The sequence below is a fragment of the Palaemon carinicauda genome, chromosome 37 (genome assembly GCF_036898095.1).
Source record: "Palaemon carinicauda isolate YSFRI2023 chromosome 37, ASM3689809v2, whole genome shotgun sequence".
In the NCBI taxonomy this organism is placed as follows: domain Eukaryota; kingdom Metazoa; phylum Arthropoda; class Malacostraca; order Decapoda; family Palaemonidae; genus Palaemon; species Palaemon carinicauda.
This window is the reverse complement of record NC_090761.1, coordinates 30,118,756-30,141,889: the sequence shown is the minus strand read 5'-3', so window position 1 is coordinate 30,141,889 and position 23,134 is coordinate 30,118,756. Positions and strand designations below refer to the sequence as shown.

The following is a 23,134-nucleotide window of genomic DNA, read 5'->3' as shown; positions in this document are numbered from 1 at the left end:
TTTGCTCTCGCCTCGGGAGCCCGAGTCAGTGAAATAGTGGCATTATCAAGAGAAGAGGGTCATATCCTGTTCGCAGATACAGGAGAGCTTACCCTCTTCCCTGATCCGACGTTTCTCGCTAAGAATGAACTACCCACCAAGAGATGGGGCCCTTGGAGAATCTGCCCCCTGAAGGAAGATGTCTCTCTATGCCCAGTGGATAGTCTTAAGGTCTATCTTCGAAGAACTTCAGACTTCGGTGGAGGACAACTCTTCAAAGGAGAAACATCGGGTAGTGACTTGTCACTGAAACAAATAAGAGCGAAAATCACCTACTTCATTCGCAGGGCGGATCCTGACAGTACACCCGCAAGTCATGATCCTAGAAAAGTCGCGTCTTCTTTGAACTTCTTCCAGAGCATGGATTTCGAAAGCCTCAAGAGCTTCACAGGTTGGAAATCGTCGCGTGTTTTCTTCAAGCACTACGCGAAGCAAGTGCATGAAGTTAAACATTTCGTGGTAGCCGCAGGTAGTGTTATGAAACCTGCCGTTTAACTCTGCATAGAACAGTGAATTACTTGGGACTTTAACTCTACGGGTGCCTGTGTTGACCCTTTTGTGATACATAGTGATTTCATGGACACTTAGTGTTTCTAATAGACTGTTTTTACCAGGGTGAAATGTCATAGACTTTACATGAGTGCCACATGCTCTAGGGCATGATGTGTTTTTCTTTGAAAAAGACTGACGTTCCTCTGGAACTTGTGTTTCTAAAAGCGAAATTTCTTTTCAGATTCAAGATTGAAGTCTTTATTTTCTATGTACATTATTCTTTATTATTGTAAATAAACTTTACATTTATTATTGCAATTGTTATCACAATAATCTGCAATCTATGAAATAAAATGTCTATTTTATTACATGTGCATCTCTCTTCGCTCCTATTATTTATTATGAAATATATGATTGTCATAGTTTCATTTACCCCTTTCCTTCTGAAAGAGAAGAATAATATAGATATACCTGTATTATATACTCACTCATGCTTTGATAATATTCCTACCTCAATACTTACCTTCGTCCTGCCTTCGAGACCAGATTGATCTCTCCTCCAGGGAGTGTAGTAAATGTTAATCACTTACCTATGCTTGATAATATTTCTACCCGAATATTAACCTTATGTCTTGTCTCCGATTCCTGCACGAACTCTCCGCAGGGTGATTAGCTCTTCAATGATCGCTTCGAGATATTAGTATGGTCCACCAGGACTTCTCTGCCAGGGGGGCAGGAAGCTGGTTCTTCTCGGAACCTCCAGTAAGGACATGTTACATACCTCTATTCGAAGCCCTTGGCACTTGCATAAAAAAGGGGAAAATTTCCACGATACATTAATTCTCTGGTACACTTCCATCAGGACGTCATGGCTTGAGCCCAAAAAACGGATTTTGAGCGAAGCGAAAAATCTATTTTTGGGTGAGATAGCCATGACGTCCTGATGGACCCTCCCGTCTATTCTAGTCCAGTCTTTCAGGCCCTGCCCTGTCCTGCTGTATCATGGAGATTAGCAAGAAGCTGGCCTCAGGATGAGGACGGACGTGATGTCATTTAGCAATGACGCCCGTTTGTTTACGTCTCGAGTACCAAAAGCAGCCACGGATGAGTGTAACTGTAGAACGGCTCCCCAGTTATTCTCCACCTTTCCATATCGAAGTGTTAACTCTATATGGGGTGCAGATAGCTATGTGGCGTGTTAATACATGCGTCCCCTGTTGATATACGATATCCTAGAGGGAAACCTTTAGGGTACTCGCACCAGAAGTTAGAATTCTGTGATAACCTTTAGTTTAATTCTCTGGGAATATCCACTGTAGTCAAATATACCCTAGGAAGCTACTGAAGGAACCTTCCATCAGGACGTCATGGCTATCTCACCCAAAAATAGATTTTTCGCTTCGCTCAAAATCCGTTATATATATATATATATATATATATATATATATATATATATATATATATATATATATATATATATATATATATATATATATATATATATATATATATTATATATATATATATATATATATATATATATATATATATATATATATATATATATATATATATATATATATATATATATATATATATATATATATATATATATATATATATATATATATATATATATATATATATATATATATATATATATATATATATATATATATATATATATATATATATATATATATATATATATATTTAAGTATTTAAATATCATCATTGTCATTAACATCACTATCAGCCATTACTATTCCACTGCAGAAAACAAAGGTGCTAGGCGTGCCCTTCCACTTTTGTCTTGTCTATGGTCATTCTATGCCAGTCCACACCCATAAACTTTCTTACTTTGTATATTGTATATAAAAATATGATATATGTATATATATATATATATATATATATATATATATATATATATATATATATATATATATATATATATATATATATATATATATATATATATATATATATATATATATATATATATATATATATATATATATATATATATATATATATATATATATTACATATTACAATATTAGGAAATATACTTATAGTCACAGATGCTCTTAGCATTTAAGAAGTACTGTATGGAATGATTGTATGATCTCATGATATTTGTATATTAAAGAATTTAGAATTTTAGAATCATTGGTGATGTATGTCACCTTGATTGCTGCTATTTGATTGGTAAGTTTTATTACATTATACATTGGTTTCATTGACTTTAACTTTTCAGAAAATGTATTTAAATGTTAATGTAAAGTACGTGAAAGAAGGGTTTTCTCATGATTAATGTTTGCTTTCATAAATTACAATCTCCAATGCTGTACAGAAATCCCTTGATTGTGGTCAGGAAGTTCGTATGATTGGCCTTGATTTTAGTGCTGCCTTTGACCGTGTTAATCATGAGGCCCTTGTTTTCAAACTGAAACAGTTGGGAGTGGGTGGGTTGTTTCTTAGCATTATTATTGATTTTTTAAGTAATAGATCTCAAAGAGTTGTTGTTGATGGGCACCATAGTGATTGTAGGAATGTGATATCCGGTGTTCCACAGGGTAGTGTTCTTGGCCCATTACTTTTCATACTATATACACATGACATGTGGTTTGGCCTAGAAAACAAGCTTGTTGCATATGCAGATGATGCTACTCTCTTTGCATCAATTCCATCCCCTGAATGTAGATCTAGGGTTGGTGAATCCCTTAATAGAGATTTAGCTAGAATTAGTGCATGGTGCAAATTATGGGGTATGAAGTTGAATCCTAACAAAACTCAAAGTATGATTGTAAGTAGGTCAAGGACGGTGGTTCCTCAACATCCGGATCTCAGTATTGATAATGTTTCTTTAAATATGTATGACTCTTTCAAAATTTTAGGTGTGATTCTCGACAGTAAATTTACTTTTGAGAAACATATAAGGTCTGTGTCTTCTTCAATTGCACAAAAAATAGGCTTATTGAGAAAGTCTTTCAAGATTTTCGGTGATCAATCTATTCTGAAGAAGTGTTTTAATTCTTTCATTCTACCTTGTTTTGAGTATTGTTCTCCTGTTTGGTCTTCAGCTGCTGATTCTCATCTTAATTTGTTGGACAGAAACTTACGGTCTATTAAATTTCTTATTCCTGATCTAGATATTAATCTCTGGCACCGTCGTTCAATTAGTTCATTATGCATGTTGCATAAGATTTTTCATAACTCTGACCATCCTTTACATTCAGATCTCCCTGGACAATTCTATCCTGTTCGTAATACTAGGCAGGCAGTTAATTCTAATAGCCAGGCCTTCTCCATCACGAGACTCAATACTACGCAGTACTCTAGAAGTTTTATTCCAGCTGTTACCAAGTTGTGGAATGATCTTCCTAATCGGGTGGTTGAATCAGTAGAACTTCAAAAGTTCAAAGTTGGAGCAAATGCTTTTTTGTTGACCAGGCGGACATGAGTCTTTTTATAGTTTATTTATGACATATTTTTTTTTGATGCGGTTAATAGTTTATATATGACATGTCTGTTTTGACGTTGTTACTGTTTTTAGAATGATTTATTGTTAATTTGTTCTCTTCATTTATTTATTTCCTTATTTCCTTTCCTCACTGGGCTATTTTTCCCTGTTGGAGCCCCTGGGCTTATAGCATCTTGCTTTTCCAACTAGGGTTGTAGCTTGGATAGTAATAATAATAATAATAATAATATATTGATTGGGCAAACAATGTTTCCATAATTTCCTAAGTGACTGTATGCTTTTGAAGATTATTTATTAATTGGATAATCATGTGTTAAAGTGTATTTCAAATCTGTACTCTTTTATTTTAGGAAGGACCTGACAGTAAGCTAAGTGATTTGAGACGTGAAATTCGCGAAAAAGAAGAAAAGATTATGCTGTTAGAAGGTGAGGTGACAAAATGGGAGCAGCGTTACCTTCAGGAATCAGCAATGAGGCAGCTGGCTATTGAAGCTGCATCAATGCCCAAGTGCGTCTCCACATCCCAACGATTATCCCAGCCTGCGTACTTATACCCTTTGTCATTGTCAATGTTACCTTGCATGATATTTTACATTTTTAAAAGACCTGTATTTTTAGTGAAAAACAGAATTTTAACAATAAAATTTATTTCTATAGTATACTTGCCTGTTCATATTGCTTTCAGCTCTTGAAGCATGGAATGTCGATGTTACTCCCGATAATTAAGTCTAATAACAATAACATGCTGATCATATTGGATGGCTTCAGTCTCAGTGCCAAAATATATCATTATCTGCTTGACAACACTAATCAATGGGTAAGAGGGTGGGCATTATATGTACATCAAGTGAGTATAGAAATAGGAAATTTTATTAAGATTCTGTTTATTTCTGTCAATCTCTGCTGAGGTGGTGGGTAGCCAGTTGAGGAAGGAGGTAGTGTATTTAGATTCCCTTATAAATTAAAGGAAAGTGTAGAGGCGGGAATAAAAAAAAATACTATGCTTAATTTCATGTGATGTAATGTGAGCTACTGAACGGGTTTACAGAATAGGCTATACAGTACTTGCTACACAATATAAAATTTATCTTGTTATTACTTTTTACATGCTGACGTCAGGTACGAAAAAGGAATCGTAGTGCGGATAGCCCATATATGAAAGATGGGATATCGGGGAAAATAGATAGATATTAGGTGAGGAACAAGGATGTAGGAAAATACTAAGCAAAATATTACGAAGAGCGACAATGCAAGACTATTTAAACTGAAAGGAATAGGCTGAACTATATTATGAAAAAACAACTGCGTCTACGACAGTCAGAAGGGATTGTTTTCCCGCCAGGCCGCTGCAGGCTGCTCTTTTACCTCACCATAAATTTTCACCAATATCGAGTTATATTAATTCCATGTTTTTGGTAAATTCTGGTATTCAAAGAAAGTTTATGATAACAAGTTTAACTTATGCTGAATGTAATTTATCCTAATTTGTGTTAAAATATGTGAAAAATTACAAAATTACAAAGCGTGCATCCGAAAATAAGCTGGTATCGTTCACTTCGGCGGATTGTGTTATTAAATTTATACTTACCATTACGATAATTTATAATATATTTATTCTTTCACATTGTTTAGTGACAAAACATATATCTAATGTCGAAATATAGGTTAGTAAATAGTTTTGATTCACATTACTTGGCAATTATTTGAGAACAATGAAGGTGTTTGGACAAAAATACTTCCGACCAATCAGGTATCTGGAACCTTTCCGAGCTAAAAGGGCATCGCTAAAAAAAATACACTACAGTGAGTTATGGGGTCCTTTGACTGGCCAGATAGTACTACATTGGATCCCTCTCTGATTATGGCTTATGTTTCCTTTGCCTACACATACTCCAAATAGTCTGTCCTATTCTTTACACATTCTCCATTTTCCTCTCACACCTAACAACATTATGATAATTAATAAAATCATCTTCAGTCAAGGGTTAATTACTGCCCATTAACTGTTCAGTGACTTTTTTCTGATTGGTAAGAGTTGAAGAGACTGTTTAGCTTTGATAAGCAGCTAGTGTACGACACTCCAAAAACAAACTATTGTTCTCAAGTCTTGAGTTGTGCCATAGCTTATGTACAATTGTATCCAGGGGTTTTCCATCTCCTAAGTTTTTCAATGATGGTTTCGATTGAATTCATTCATGGGCACATCACGTTTTTCATCAGCTTCAGGTATAACAATGAAATTATTCCCATTGTATCGCCTATTCATGACCTCACTAAAGTGTTCCATCGAACGTTGCCTTTCTTCATCTTCTGTTGTTATAACAGATCCATATCTCTTTTTGATGGGTATATGCTTCTTCTCCTTTGCCCCCATAAAGATTTCATTAATAATTCTATGAGCGATTCTTACTCCTTAGGCAATCCCGGAATTCATAGCTGGTAGGCCTGAACTGCTGTTTTACAACTTGTATAATTATTAATGTTATTATTACTGATATACAGGATAGTATCATGGTATTGCAACAGCACTATACAGTATACTGTAGAGTACAATAGGAAAGGTGAAAAGGCAAGAGAAGAAGCAGAGACAAGAATGGTGCTTTGTGGCAATCCTAAGTGGTAAATCAACGAAGAATGAAACCACGATTATGAAATCCACGATGACAGTTAGTAAACCAAAGTAAAATTAGAAGATTTCTATGGCCTGAACTACTCCATGCTTTGGAAACAGGCACTTGCAGAGTAGATGAGATTTTACAGCATAAATCTGCAACATAGGGGATATTTATGTTGGAATAATTTACAGTCGGTTGAAAATAGGTATGACATTTGTAGGAAGGGGAGATTAGCAGTCAGTTAGATATATGCTAGTTGTGGATGTACCAGAGTAAATACTGTTGTTGATACTGCATTCCGTAGGTTATCATGAAAGGGGAAATGGTACTTTAAATTGGAATTATGCGGAAACTGTACAAGGTAGAAGGAAGTGGAGAGAGAACTTTACATGTCTAACCTTGTAAAGAATTCCTAGGTAAAGGCACTGATTGTTATAATGATGATAATATTTTAAGTACAATTATGGGCTACATTATTAAAAATTCAGTACCAAATAGTAGTAGAACAATCTTATGTTCAGGTTTTTTGTGTAATTGAAGTATGACTATATTTCCTGCCAACGTAAAATTTGGTCTCTGACTAAAATGACTGGTCAAATAGGTTGACCTTTAGCTTTATTACTTCTCTTAATTAACTGAGATTATAAGGCCTGATGTGCTCAGTAAGTTTAAGTAAGTGGCCATGGCTATGGAAGTATGATAATTATTTTTTTGTTATATGATTATTTATTTTATTAAAAAAAGAAATTAACCTTGCATATGTTCCCAGCTTTTTTATGTTCAAGCATTATGATGTAAAATTCCATTTGCATGGTTATGTAATTAATTATTAACAAAGTGTTGTTTATATACAGGAATGTGTTAATGTATTTTGTATTGCTCTGGAAATATATACCCATATGCTTTGTGGCTTAGAGCTAGTCTGACAGTTATTAATGTATGTTGCATTTTTGTCTATATGTATTAATCTTTTGATATATTTTTTACCCGCTGTAAACAATCTTTTGTTTTTGTTATAATTACTTTTAGTTCATAGATCTATAATCAGTATCATTTTATGAGATGAACATTAGTTATTTTGTTATAAATCCAAATTATTCTATCAAAAGCAAATGTAAAAATGACAAGAATTGGAACTTTTGCGAACAATACCAATTATATATCAGATATTGATTTTAAAGGTTGAAATTCATATCAGTACTGATAGTGCATTGTCCTAGGCATTCTCAAATTCTTTTGGATATTTGATATTATCTATGATGAAGCAATTAACGCTGATCAATAGAAATGTGTATTTTCTTATAGGGATGCTAAGATTGCTGCTTTGGAGAAGACTAGTCAGAGAGAGTGAAACGACGCATTGCCAAGCCAAATCCGACAAAATTCGACACATGGATGAAATCCATAATATGAATAAAAAGCAAGCCGAATATGAATCAAGGTAGGCTTTCTAGAATAATTCTTAACCCATTTACCCCTAAAGGACGTACTGGTACGTTTCACTAAAGCCATCTCTTTACCCCCATGGACGTACCGGTACGTCCTTGGCAAAAAAAATGCCTATAAGAATTTTTTTTTCCTTCATATTTTTGATAATTTTTTTGAAAAAATTCAGGCATTTTTTAAGAGAATGAGACCAACCTGACCTCTCTATGACAAAAAATTAAGGCTGTTAGAGCAATTTAAAAAAAATTAATATACTGCAAAATGTGCTGGGGAAAAAATAACCCCCTGGGGGTTAAGGGTTGGAAATTTCCAAATAGCCTGGGGGTTAAAGGGTTAACAATGATTGCAGTAAGATGGGCTTGATGTTTCTTGAATTTTGGGGGTGAGATTGTATGCATTGAAAAGATTTTGCTGTTTTTGACAATGGCACAATTTACCCATCTTTGGTAGCATTTTTGTCCATTTTTCAGTTATATATAAGTCAAAGATTGAAGTATTATACTGTTCATTACACTATAATTATTTCAATGGACCTTCTTTTAGTAATTATGCCATCATTATCAAAGTTACCGGCTTCCCGACCTCTAAGCAAAAAAACACACACACACACACACACTCTCTCTCTCTCTCTCTCTCTCTCTCTCTCTCTCTCTCTCTCTCTCTCTCTTCTCTCTCTGTGTGTGTGTGTGTGTGTGTGTGTAAAAATGATACCATGTATAAATTCATTTCCAATTGTACCTTAAAGCACGGCATCCAATTTTGTCAGCAGACCACTATATTTTAGGAAACATCAGTGCATTCTAGAAAATTGCTATTATTCAAATAGTTAATTGTCCTCTAATGAAACATTTATGTACTTTTGTTTAAAATTGTTGGTGTATTTCAACAATTGAGTATTGCTGACTTCATTGTGTTTTACCTTTGGCTGTGGTCAGATCAGCTTATGTCTAGCTGCAGCTCTCAAGAATGTGTACGAATGCAGTAACACAGTATTGTTTATACTATTTCGTAACTTATTCCAAACATCTGTACAATAAATATTACATAAGCACCAATATGTTATAACCTATCATATTTTTCATTTAGTACATTTATAGCAGTTAATAGAGGTATTCAAAATTCTTAAAGGAATAACCAATGTAGATTACAACAAAATATTCATTTTTAGCACAAATCAGTCCAGAGGTAACGGATACAAACTGGAATTGAAAAGATACAACACCACTCAATGTGGCAATTTCTTTACATACAAAAATAGCAAATACTTCAAGTTGAATTCCAACAGATGTAGTAAACAGTAAAATGGTAAACAAATTCAAGAATAAGTTTGACAATATCATAAGAACTATCTAAATGTTTAAAGTAATTTCTCTCTCTCTCTCTCTCTCTCTCTCTCTCTCTCTCTCTCTTTTGTTTTCAAATGTTAAATTTTGAATATTTTATTGTTACATTTATTCATTCTGTTTTTTTATCTTATTAATTGATTATTAAGCACACTGTAATTAGCATTTATTAATTAATTATTAAGCATTTTGTAATCAGCATTAATGACTGCTGATATTATGATGCCAGATAATTACCATTCAATTTTTTATCCATTACACCTTGTCTGTAATAAACACTTAAATCACATATAACACCTAAATAAACTACCTCTGGATTTCATTCTGTTATCTTCTTAGTCCTATTTGCAACAATATCATTTCTTTTAGCCATTAACAGGCAAGTGTATAATTAATTGAGATCTAAAAAAATCTCTTACTATACTAATTTTGAAGCCTTTCTAAGATATTTTTACTCCTGATATTTTTTTTTTTCAAGATTTTCACTCAACTCATGCAAAAAATCTCATGCAAAGCTGCATAAGAAATATAGCCCACTTTGAACACTTGGGTGTTTTCCCTTTGACCACAGTATGTCTGTCTGATCTTTATTGCCAGTTTTAGGCATAGGATTTTGCAACTTTTCCCCCTAAAAAATAAGTACTAAACAAACATTTACTCCTTTGTTTGTCCAACTTTGGTAAGAAAAAAGGTTTCATTTAATTTTCAAAGGTAAAGGAAAATTTTTAAAAATAAAATTCCATTTTAGTGCTTGTATGTCAAAAATATAGAATTAACTTACAGTTACCGTTACAAACTTACATTTACAAGTTAAGAAGAACAAACACACAAAGGAAATTAAAGAATTATTAGTTAGTATTTACTTACTGAAGGATCTTAAAATTACAAGTAACAGTTACAAACACAAAAAAGGACATTAGAATTACAATTTACTAGTTACTGACTTACTAAAGGAGTTTAAATTTACAAGTTAACAGGAACAAACACATAAAAAAGAAGTAAAAGTTTTAAGTTTGTATTTACATACTTACTCAAAGACTTTAAATTTTCAAGTAAACAATTACAAACATAAAGGATATTTCAATTACAACTTAGAAGTTGTTAACTTACTAAAGAACCTTACACTTACTAGTTAGTAGTTACTAACATATGAAAGGACCTTACATTTACAAGTTAGTAGTTACTAACATATGAAAGGACCTTACATTTACAAGTTAGTAGTTACTAACATACGAAAGGACCTTACATGTACAAGTTAGTAGTTACTAACATACGAAAGGACCTTACATTTACAAGTTAGTAGTTTACTAACATACGAAAGGACCTTACATGTACAAGTTAGTAGTTACTAACATACGAAAGGACCTTACATTTACAAGTTAGTAGTTACTAACATACGAAAGGACCTTACATTTACAAGTTAGTAGTTACTAACATACGAAAGGACCTTACATTTACAAGTTAGTAGTTACTAACATACGAAAGGACCTTACATTTACAATTTAGTAGTTACTAACATACAAAAGGACCTTACATTTACAAGTTAACTGTTGCAACACAAAAAAGGCATTAAAATTATGAATATACGATAATAGAAATGACCAAGAGAGAAGACTTTCTAGTGAAGTGGGATCAGGCACTTACTTAGCACTGCTGTATGGCAACATGTTGTTCCATCAGTATGGGTGTCATAAGAAAAGTTCACTTGATTTAGGCAGGTCAGGTTTTGAAGGTATGGCTTATTTTGCTTTTTATACCTTTGTGTTTTAAGTGTTCGTTGAATATGACACTACTGGGGAAAGGTCTGCATTTACATTGTTTTTCATGCAGAGGCCAACCATGTGATTTGAGACATTGGTTAGAATGTATCTATTATCCACAGATGCCTATGATGAAATTTTCAAAGTTAGTTTCTACTCTGGTTCAGTGTTGTAGATTTGAGAGAGAAAGAGAAAAGATATTGATTCAGAGATCAGTGTCCAAACAGGTTGGGAACAGTCATTGTTAAGTAGAAAGAATGGTGGCCTTCAATAAGAGTTAACAATCTATAGATAATAGTTTTACAGTTTCCTAATTGATAATTTTACTTGAAATTTTGTTTCCAAGGCAGGAGATCTACCATAGATTTTCATCACCTGTCAGGGATTTGGATGGAAATGCAGTCTTGGCTCTCATACATTGCCTGGGTTTTCAAACAGTATTTGGGGCTCTTTAGGCTCAAGAATCACAGGTGATAGGCAAGTTCGTGGAAATTCTTCCAGACAACACAAAATATCTAACCTATATTTAATAGAAGAGGGACACCAAGTCAGAGTTGTCATTTTGCAAAGCCGAATGACTATTGTCATAGACTGAACTGTGATGTATTCCAGGGAAATTGAATATCCTCTCTGATCAGTTAAGCTGCAAATGGCAAGTGCTTCCAAATGAGTGGTTTCTCCACCCATTAGTGTTTTAAAGGATTTGGAGTTGCTAGGGATAGCCAAATGTAGAATTTTTTTAGCCCTCCCTCAGCAGTGGAAATGGAGGGACTTTTGCCTGCTGGGTTTGGATCCCCTGTCATGGAAGGTGGATGCTATATTGCAGAGCGGGTTGAACCTGGATTTGTACCTTTTGCGCTTGTTTCTGTATGATTTAGGCCGTGATAAACTAGTAAAAGAAATTTTTGAATACCACGCTAAATCTAATGTCTGTATTATAATCCCACTTTCAAAGATAATTAATCTAAATCTAAAGTAAATTTGCTTACGGGCTACCAATCCAAGAGCCCGTGTCTTGCATAAGGCAAGGCAATCTATAAGCATGCAAGCAAGCAAGTCTGTATTAGCCACAGGGGATAGTTTACTGATCTATAGTCTCTGTGCTTGGTTTGACCAAAATATATGCCTTGCAAGACAAATCTTCGCAGACCTCTTTTACTGGGAGTTTACTCTAGAACCCTCATGCTTTAGCTAACCGTATGGAAAATGTTCACCGTAACCTCGGGCGGGATAGAGTTCCCTAATAGGTTTGCAGTTTTGGTTTCGAAGAGGCAGCTTACAAATCAATTGTATCGGGGACAGTGACATATTTTGATTAGTGAAAATCTAGGAATGTTGAAGTGACTAGAACAAGTTTGGACAATATTGTTACATTTTTGCTCTATCAGTTGTATTCGGAAAAAAAAAAAATTCTATGCGTATTGAGGGTTATAGGTCAATGCTTGATACGGTCGTCAAGCATCTTGGATTAAATTTATTATCTTCGAGTATTATCAAGGATTTGTTTATATCTTTTGCTATAGAGGAACCTCCAGTTTTCAGTTCAGTTCATTGGAATTTGGATGTGGTATTGCAGTATTGGAACTGTCTGGTGTAAGTCTTAGAAGGCTTGTCCTTCAAGGCTCTTATGATAAAAGTGCCTTTTCTGTTTGCTTTGACTAAACATATGAATGAATTGTAAGATATTTCCAAGAATGTGGGCTTTGGTGCTAGTCTTTTTCCATCACTAACCCTCATCCTCCAGAGCGTGGAATGCAGCCAGATAAACTACAGGTAATAAGTGGAATTTTAATAACAAAATTTATTTGATACTCCCCTTTGGCTCTCCTAGTTCTCCCTACCTCCCCATTGATTAGCAATGTCAAGAGGGTGTTAAATTGTATTCAATTTCCTATACTTAAGCATACCCAAGCCACATTTGTTGTCATACAGTGCCTTAATTTGCAATATCCTAGAAGGGTGAGGCAATTGGAGTGATAGAAGATGAGAACTTTAATTTTTTTGAGATCAACATGAGCAGGCTTCTAGGAGGGAGCCAAATCAACTGCTAGTAAGTATTGAAATAATCCATTTTGTTATTAGAAATAAAAAAAAAATTTTATGTTCTTAATTTTTATAAGCCATAAACTAGAGTAATATTACTGATGGGGTACATTTTATTTTTTTAGGAATCGTGAATTGGAAACTCAAATAGCCGAGAAAAATGCGATGATTCGTGTCTTGCAGAGAAGATTGGAGGAAAAAGAAAATGTTTATCAGAATGCTCTTATGAGGAACTCATTGAGTTCAGGGAAAAGGTAGGCTATTTATTACTTTAATTTGAGATGGGTATCTCACAGATAGAGTGTACTTGAAAGCCTCATTAGGGAAATAAGGGTACAGTATCTGGGAGCAATTTTTACAGTGAAGACAGACACAAGTATGTCAGAAGGATTTCAGATAAAGGTTGGTGCCTGTCAGAAATCAGCATTGAACCAATATTGAATGTTTCCAGAGAAATACACAAAGCAGTGAGTTAAGCCAATGGAAGTAAATACAAGAAGATAGACTGGTAAGCAAGGAAAGGATAAGGTGAATCCCAGAACATGGTAGTGTTCTGTAGGGATAAGAGCAACACTCAAATATAACACATAGGGTTACAGAAGGTGCACATAATAGAAAAGATTAAAGTCAGAAGAGCTTACATTGCAGAGATACTGTCAAGAATTTGATTTTGAAAGTGCCGATAATAGATGATGTGTGTGTGTGTGTATATATATAATATATATATATATATATGTTATACACAAATATAATATATATATATATATATATACATATATATATATATATATATATATCTATAAATATATATATATATATATATATCTATAAATATATAAATAAAGTATATACCGTATATGTATATGGAAATATATATATATATATATATATATAAATATATATATATATATATAAAAATATATATATATATATATATATGTATATGGAAATATATACAATATATATATATATATATATACAGTATATGTATATGGAAATATATACAGTATATATATATATGTATATATATATATATATATATATTCATATATATATATATATATATATATTCATATATTTACATATATATAAACATACATATGTATATACAGTATACACACACACACATATATATATATATAATATTTATATGTATATATATATAATATATATATATATAAATATATATAAAGTATATACAGTATATGTATATGGTAATATATACAGTATGTATATATGAATATATATATATATATATATATACAGTATATGTATATGGAAATATATACAGTATATATATATATGAATATATATACAGTATATATATATATATATATATATATTCATATATTTACATATATATAAACATACATATGTATATACAATATATATATATATATATATATATAATGCTACATAGATATATGTATATATATAGTTGTTCCAACACGAATTCTTACCTCGAACTACTTTCTTAGGAGTTACCAGTAACCTCCTCTCTACCGACCAGAGTTTTGTGTAGTTTACCCCCCACCTCGTTTTCTAAGGAGGCCTACCTCCGGCATTAAGGAATGTGCCCCGAGGGTAGGCTTATCGTAGGTCGATGTCCGGCCGGGGTCAGCCTCATCAGTAAGTTCTCTGGTCGCGACGTGTAAACACGTCGCCCTCGTTCTCTATCGATCCTTTGTGTGCGTTATAGTGCTCCACGTGTTCACCGCGTGGTAACTTGTGTTTTCCAGTGTACTTTTCCCGGGTATTCCTGTGTGTTCACCTTCCACCCGTGTGCTTACCCAGTGTATTCATTGATTCCCTTCGTGCTTGTGTCTTACGTTGTGTGCATTATGGAACAAATCCGCCGTTGTCCAGGGCCTAGAGCCGGTAAATCGTGTGGGGTGTTCCTCTCCAAGCCTGAAGTGGATCCTCACTCCCTTTGCTCCTCCTGTAGGGGAAGGGTTTGTTCGTCAGCAGATACGTGCCCCAAGTGTGTAGACTGGAGCGATATCCTGTGGGTACGGTACGGTACGAAAAAGAGGAAATCGGCGAAACGTTCCCCCAGGAAAGCTAGTGTTACTTCGCCGCTACCATCACCCAGTGAGCGGTCCGACGGGGCCTCTGTTTCGCCGTCCTCTACACAGAGTAGGGGACGAGGTAAGTCTGGTGTAGAGAAAGAACAAGGCGTCCTTCCCCAGGAACCTAGTGAAAGTGCAGTGCCGATTGCGGGCCCTTCTAGGGCTAGTGAAGAACTCAGTAGTGCGTCCGGAGAGTCGGCCCTTGTGCTCGGGGGGGACGCGTCCTCCGATGACCCCTTGTGGGGGTAGTAACGCGGTGTCTGTATCTTCGCCGCCCTCGTGGGCCTGTGCTTCTGGGTCTTCGTTAGGCGGAGACAACCAGAAGAAGTTACGACCTTCAGCTAATGATGCCTTCGGTTGGAGGCTTCCGAAGATGCCGGGGAGGTCACCCTTAAGGATGGAAGTGGCCCTGGACCCCTGGCTCCCTGGCATGGAGCGTTTTGAATCGTTCCCGGCCCCCCTCACGGAAGTCCCCGAAGATTTCCTCCAGCCGTCGACCTCGGGCACTCAACGCGCGAAAAAGTCCCCGGCAGTCCCCGCTACCAGCCGACATGCGATAAGCTCAGTGTCTTCGGGTTCGTCGGATGTTTATTTCTCGTTGGAGGAGGAAGTCAGGGTAAAACACCGTCGTCGGAGGGAGCGGTCCAGGAGCAAGCGTTCCCGTTCGAGGTCGCGCTCCCGGTACAGTAGCAAGCGCTCCCGCTCCCCAGGACGTAAGTATAAGAGGAGTAGGTCTCCTGATGGCGACTGGGTCTTCGTACCCCGGGACTCAAAGGTGCTTTGTTCCCCGGACCGCCGGTCCAGAGAGTGTTCGCCAAGGATGCCGCCCTCAAAACACGACCTTGTCCCTCGCAACCTAGCTGGCAGGAAGGACTCTACAAGAAGGCATAAGTCCTCGAAGCCTCTGGTTCACCCCGCCCAGTGGGGGGAAACGCGCTTCTTGTCGGGCAGCCTGGTCGAACCAGCCCAGCTGGTGCGGCCTTCGGGTCGGAAGGAACGGTTCGCGCTGTCGGGTCAGCCCACGGGAACCGCGTCCTCGGCACCCAGAGCCCTTGGGCGGACGAGAGTCCCCGCTGAACCAGCGATGCCTGCGTTAACCCAGGCCCCTGGTGCGGATGTCCCCGCTGATGAAATCCAGTACCTCGGTAGGACGGCACCCCTGGCACCAAGAGCTAGACGTCCAGTCGCCGTGCCCGGTAACCCAGCTCCCCGGCCCCAGGCCGAGACCTCGGCTGACGGAAGGGAGGGTTCACCAACGGAGGACTCGGCCTATAGGAGGGTGGTTGGCCTTATCAGAAGACACCACAAAATCGAGGAACCTTCAGCTACAGACGAGGATTACTGGAGGTCAAGCCTATTAAGAATTATGCAGACCCCTACCCAGCCTAAGACGTCTCTAGCGCTGCCTCTAGCCCAAGATCTAGTCCTAGGGCAGGAGTATGTAGACAAGGTGGTGGCCAGTAATGCCGAAGCCCCCAAAACCCAGAGTTCCTCAAAATTGCTACAGGGCCTCAGAACCCAAGGCAAAGTATATGTGCCAGAAGGGCGTCTCCCTGGCCCCTATAAGGTGGAGTCATCCATCGACATCCTAAGTCAGGGCGTCTCAGATGATGGGCCTCTTCGGCCCCGGTCTGTTTCTCGCCAGCAGAGGCCTCCATGATGGAGGAGATGTCGAGAGATTTAGTGAACGTCTCCTCTTGGCTGGACTGGTGGGCTTCCACCTTGGTAGGGGTACAAGCCTCGTTCGACCCCGCGGACCCTGACCAACAAGTCTCCTGAGAGACCTTATTACCTCCGGGGGTAAAACCCTTAAATTTTTAACTTACCAGTCGCTCGCCCTGACGGCTAACTGGGTACTACGTAAGAGAGACACCGTACTGACGAAGGTGTCCCAGAAGGTACCAGACAGGGAAGCGCGGGCCATACGGAGCTTACCCTTGTGGGGAGAGTCCTTGTTTCCCCTGAAGGAATTAGAGGCCATCATGGAGAAGGTCTCAAAGAAGAAGGAGTCTATCAACCCCAGACCTACGCCTTCGAGGAGACCGCCCTACAAGAGGTCCGTCTCGGATAGTGCCGCGACGTCCCAGGCCTCGCCCAGCACTACGAGGAGAGAGGCTCCCTCTTCCTCCTGGTCCGTAGTGCCTCAGCCCCCCCGCAGGGGAGCTCCAGCGCCTTCAAGCTCCTTCAGGTCGGGTTACTCTGCCTCTAGGAGAGGCCGATCAGGCCGCTCCTCCAGAAGAAGATAGAGTGGGAGGCCCCCTATCCCCGCCCAAGCCTCGGGTTGGGGGATGCCTCAGACTTCATTGGCAAGCATGGAAGGCTCACAGAGCAGAGCCTTGGACAGTGTCCGTACTAAAGGAGGGCTACAGACTTCCGTTCTTAACAGAACCACCCCCTCTTATCCCGGCCAGCCGGGCGGAATGGCTAGCTCCAGAGACCCGTTAAAGAGGACCGCCCTTCAAGAGGAAGTGTCCTCCATGTTAGAAAAGGGCGCCATGGAAGAAGTTCTTCTCCCAGGGCCAGGTTTCTACAGTTGTCTGTTCCTGGTAGAAAAAGCGACGGGGGGGGGGGGGGGGGGGAGACCGGTTATAGATCTGTCGGCTCTCAACAAATTCATCAAGAAGACAGACTTCAAAATGGACACTCCGAAGTCTGACCTGCTGTCCTTGAGGGAGAAAGATTACATGATGACCATAGACCTCAAGGACGCATACTTCCAAATTCCGATCCACCCCTCGAGTCGAAAGTTCCTCTGGGTGAAATGGGGCTCCCAGATCCTGCAATTCAGGACCCTTTGCTTCGGACTGTCAACAGCGCCCCAGGTGTTCACGAGAGTCTTCACGACTGTCTCAGTGTGGGCTCACGAACGAGGCATTCGCCTTATCCGATACCTGGACTACTGGTTGCTTCTTTCCGCCTCAAAGGGCCTCTTGGAGGAACAAGGGATGAAACTCCTCCAGTTTTGCAAGGATCTGGAGATCGTAATCAACCCGAAGAAGTCAAACCTATCCCCATCCACCAGAATGAACTACTTGGGAATGACATTGGATACCATTCTGGGAAAAGCCTTCCCTTCGGAGGACAGAATAAGAAACCTCATGAATATCATTCAGCCGTTCCTGTCAGTGCGTCCCAAGAGAGCGAAAGACTGGCAGAAGCTGATAGGTCACCTGGTCTCATTGGAGAAACTAGTTCCCCAAGGGAGGGTAAGGCTCAGAGCCATACAATGGAACCTGAAGAACCTCTGGTGCCAACTGGACTCACAACAGGTTCTAATCCCAGTCCTACCAAACACGAGACCCTCCCTGGAATGGTGGCATTGCCGGTCGAACTCACTCAAGGGGATGCCCTTCGGGAGCGATCCACCCGAGTTACTACTGTTCACAGACGCCTCCAACCAAGGGTGGGGAGCCCATCTCCTCGACGAAACAGCACGAGGGACCTGGTTGGACGGGGAGAAAGAACTCCACATCAATGTCCTGGAGTTGAAGGCAGTCCAGAAGGCTTGCCTACACTTCGCGAGTCTGCTAAAGGGAAACACCGTGGCGTTGATGTGCGACAACGCCACGGTAGTGGCATACATAAAGAAACAAGGAGGCTTGAAGTCAAAGGAGTTGTGCGATCTCACCATAGAAATCTTAGATTGGGCAGAAGAGAACCAAGTGGTATTGTTAGCAAGGTTCATTCCCGGGAAGAAAAACGTACTGGCCGACGGCCTCAGCAGAGTAGGCCAGATATTAGGGACAGAATGGGCCCTTCTCCTGGAAGTAGCCAAGCTCATCATCCAACGTTGGGGTTCCCCGGTGATGGACCTCTTTGCAACAAAACTCAACGCCCAACTCCCCGTATATTGCTCTCCTGTGCCAGACCCGAAAGCAGTCTTAGAAGACTCCTTTCAGCACAAGTGGGACAATCTAGATGCGTATGCTTTTCCCCCTTTCACGTTGATAAAGCAAGTGCTCAACAGAGTAAGGACAGCCCGAAACCTAAAGATGACTTTGGTAGCGCCCTGGTGGCCGGAGAGAGAGTGGTTCGCGGACCTAGAAGACCTAACGAGTCAACCACCGTGGCCTCTGCCCGACAGGTCAGACCTTCTGCATCAACCTCATTTTCTCAGGCTCCACGACAACCCACTCTCCCTACGTCTTCACGCCTGGAGACTATCGAGCGGCTCCTGAAGAGAGAAGGATATTCTTCGTCCACGGCTAAGAGAATATCTCTATACCTGAGAAAGTCGTCAGCCACGGTCTACCAGGCTAAGTGGGCCTCCTTCACGAAGTGGTGCTCTGAGAGGCACATTAAACCTCTTAAGGCCTCTGTTCCAGACATAGCAGATTTTCTGGTGTTTCTTAGAGACAAGGTGGGAATGTCAATCCCAGCCATAAAAGGAGTTCGGGCCGCCTTAGGCCAAGTCTTCCTCCTGAAGGGCATCGACCTGGGGGCCTCGAGACACATAGCGATGCTTGTCAAGAGTTTCGAGCAGTCCTGCCCCCCATAGGCGAGTAGGGTGCCCCAGTGGGATTTAGCCAAGGTCCTGAAGATGCTGTGTCGTCCCCCCTTTGAACCTTTGAAGGATATCGTGGACAGAGATCTCACCCTCAAGGCCGTCTTCTTGCTGGCCTTGGCGTCCGCTAAGAGAGTGGGTGAGATCCATGGTCTGTCATATGACGTTTCTCATTCGAAGGGGTGGAAAGAAGTATCCTTCAAGTTCGTGCCTTCTTTTGTGGCTAGGACTCAGAACCCAGCAGTCTGGGATCCGAAGTTCGAAGGTTTCTAAATTCCTGCCATCCCTAGGACGGGTAATGCAGAAGATTTAAAATTATGCCCTGTGCGGACAATTAGAAAATACCTGGAAAGAACAGCTCATCTCCGCCCAGGCATCAAGAGCCTCTTCGTATCCACAGGTATTAATAAGAAACAAGTTTCCAAGAACACCATTTCCTTCTGGTTGAGACAAGTTATTGCCAGAGCCTACAAGGAAGATGGCATAGCAGTGCCAGGCACCCCCGACCTCATGACATCAGGGGCCTGAGCACCTCCTTAGCCTTTGAGAAAAACATGGCAGTGGGTCAGATCCTGCGAGCAGGTACTTGGTCGAACCAGTCAACCTTTACTGCCCATTACCTCAAGGACTACTCGAGGAAGTCCTTAGACGGGTTCTCCATTGGAACAGTCATCTCCGCCCTCCAAGCGGTGTAACAGTAAAAGCCCCAGGCGCAATCAAGGCTAGCAACCGGTAGGCACAAGTGCGGTTTCCTTCCTCCTACCCAGTTGCTTCCTAGCCTCTTCGGGGAGTACCAACTGATACCATTGGATAACACATTCTTCACGACTACGCTACTGGAAGGAGCTTCAGAAGAAGTTTTTCAAAGGGTGAGTACTTAGACACTAACGTGAACTCTTGTGTAGTTACCCTCACATCCGTTTTCTAGTAGGTCCCGTTATCCCTGGGCCTCTTGGCCTCCACGTCCCGGGTCAGGGGGTCAGAATAGCACTCCCGCCTCCTAAAGTGTAAGTCTCCTAAGAAAGTAGTTCGAGGTAAGTATTCGTGTTGGAACAAATCAAAAATTTTAAGTAATTTTTATTTTTCCTAACATACTTACCGAGAACTACTTTCGGGTAATGGCCCTCCCTTCCTTCCCCGAGTGCCTCTCTTCCCTTGCTAGCATTGTGCTAATCCAATAGAACTTACTGATGAGGCTGACCCGGCCGGACATCGACCTACGATAAGCCTACCCTCGGGGCACATTCCTTAATGCTGGGGGTAGGCCTCCTTAGAAAACGAGGTGGGGGGGTAAACTACACAAAACTCTGGTTGGTAGAGAGGAGGTTACTGGTAACTCCTAAGAAAGTAGTTCTCGGTAAGTATGTTAGGAAAAATAAAAATTACATATATATATATATATATATATATATTTATATATATATATATATATATATATATATATAATAATATATATATATATATATATATATATATATATATTATATATATATATATATATATATATATATATATATATATATATATATATATATTATATATATATATATATATATATATATATATATATATATATATATATATATATATATATATATATATATATATATATATATATATATATATATATATATATATATACTGACCCTTCTCCTGCTGAAGTCGCAGGGGAAGAAACGCTAGTCTTCCTAGGGGACTTCTTCGATGCCTTCTTCTTTTTGGTACGGAATTTTATCCACTGGACCTCGGGCCAATCGGCACATTCGGAACACTTATCCGACGGCGAACAAGCTTTACCCCTACACGAGGTACACAACGTATGCGGGTCAACATCGGGCTTAGACAGAAAAGCCCCGCATGATCTACCGGCCCTAGGCCCAGGACAACGGCGAACGTGTTCCATAACGCAACACAAAGGGCCGTAGACACAAGCAAGCCACAAAGGAAAAGCACTAAAACACTAGGAAAGCACAAGGGAGCGAAATCAAAAGCACGTAGTGAAAGCACTAAACACACACTAAGAGATCCCGATCACGTGGGAAGCACGTGGAACCAAACACAAAGGGAATCGCACGGAGTATGAGGAGCTTCGTGAAGCACGTGTGTTCACGAACCGACCAGAAAACTTACTGGCGAGGGCTTCTCAAAGACGCGCGACCTTCTCGGGCAATGCCCCCAGGTCATGTTATTTCCCGTTATTCAGGACAGTATAGAACATGGAAGTAGGGGGAAACTACGTAAAAATCTGGTCGTCGGAGAGGAGTTAACAGTAATCTCCTAGAAAGTGTTTCAAGGTAAGTATTGTTAGGAAAAATACAAATTACTTAAAATTTGTGATATATATATATATATATATATATATATATATATATATATATATATATATATACATATATATATATATATATATATATATATATATATATATATATATATATATATATATATATATATATGCTTCTTCAACATAGTATGGGCATAACCAATTCAAGTTTATTACTTCTTTGTCAGTGATGCTTGTCACTATAGACACAAATTTCTTACTAAAGTACCTCTTTTAATCACATCCTATCCACTTTTTTTGCGTCTGTCCGTGGTTGACATTTAGGACAGTATATGGGGTCAGGGGCAGACATGATGCTCTATTTCTTCTTCACTTTAATCTCTCCATGAGATCTACTAAGATTTTCGCCAATGATTTTAAAAATGAGAAACTCAAGCTAAAAACACGGCTTGGAGCGAGTGGTGAGCAGAGCTCCGAACAGAACAAATCTTCACATGTTGACACTCATTACTAAAGGCATGTGCCCATTAAAAGGAAAGAAAATAGGAAATATTTGATAAAATAAAAAAAATGTAAATGTCGATAAACCAAGCTCCTTTGGAAAAAGTAATGTGAACACTAGGGTAGGTTCATAGGCATAATTAACATTTCTACTTATAGTAGATCACAGATAAATATGGAAATTATAAGATTGCATTCACAAATGTAATGTTTAAGAATTTTTGTCTAATTGTACTTAGATTTTTATAGATATTTTTCAGTTTCAATTAAAATCCTCTGAATCAGAATGACAGACATAATATGCACCAGACACACTACTATTCAAAATAAAAATATTACAAGGCTGAAATAGAAGAAAATAGTTCAGGATATAAGCATGTTCATGAGACATATTGCTTGTAGTAAGCAATAAAAGGTTTTCTTGACTTGGATTTTGCATTTCATAATTTGGATCTTTTCTCAAGATATGTATGTGAAATAATAAGTCTGTACAGTTAATACCTTATGAATTGGTTTGTACTGTATATGTAACCTGTATATTGGTCTGTATA

The 23,134-nt window shown here is 38.7% G+C and overlaps 1 protein-coding gene across 1 annotated transcript in view; it reads left to right on the top strand.

The window, feature by feature from the left end:
- Positions 1-23,134, top strand: part of LOC137629546 (serine-rich adhesin for platelets-like) — a 204,555-nt gene that overhangs the window by 133,126 nt on the left and 48,295 nt on the right. The window contains 4 exon segments of the mRNA XM_068360967.1: positions 4,369-4,526; positions 7,939-7,975; positions 7,977-8,074; positions 13,351-13,479. Coding sequence (XP_068217068.1) covers positions 4,369-4,526; positions 7,939-7,975; positions 7,977-8,074; positions 13,351-13,479 — 422 coding nt within the window.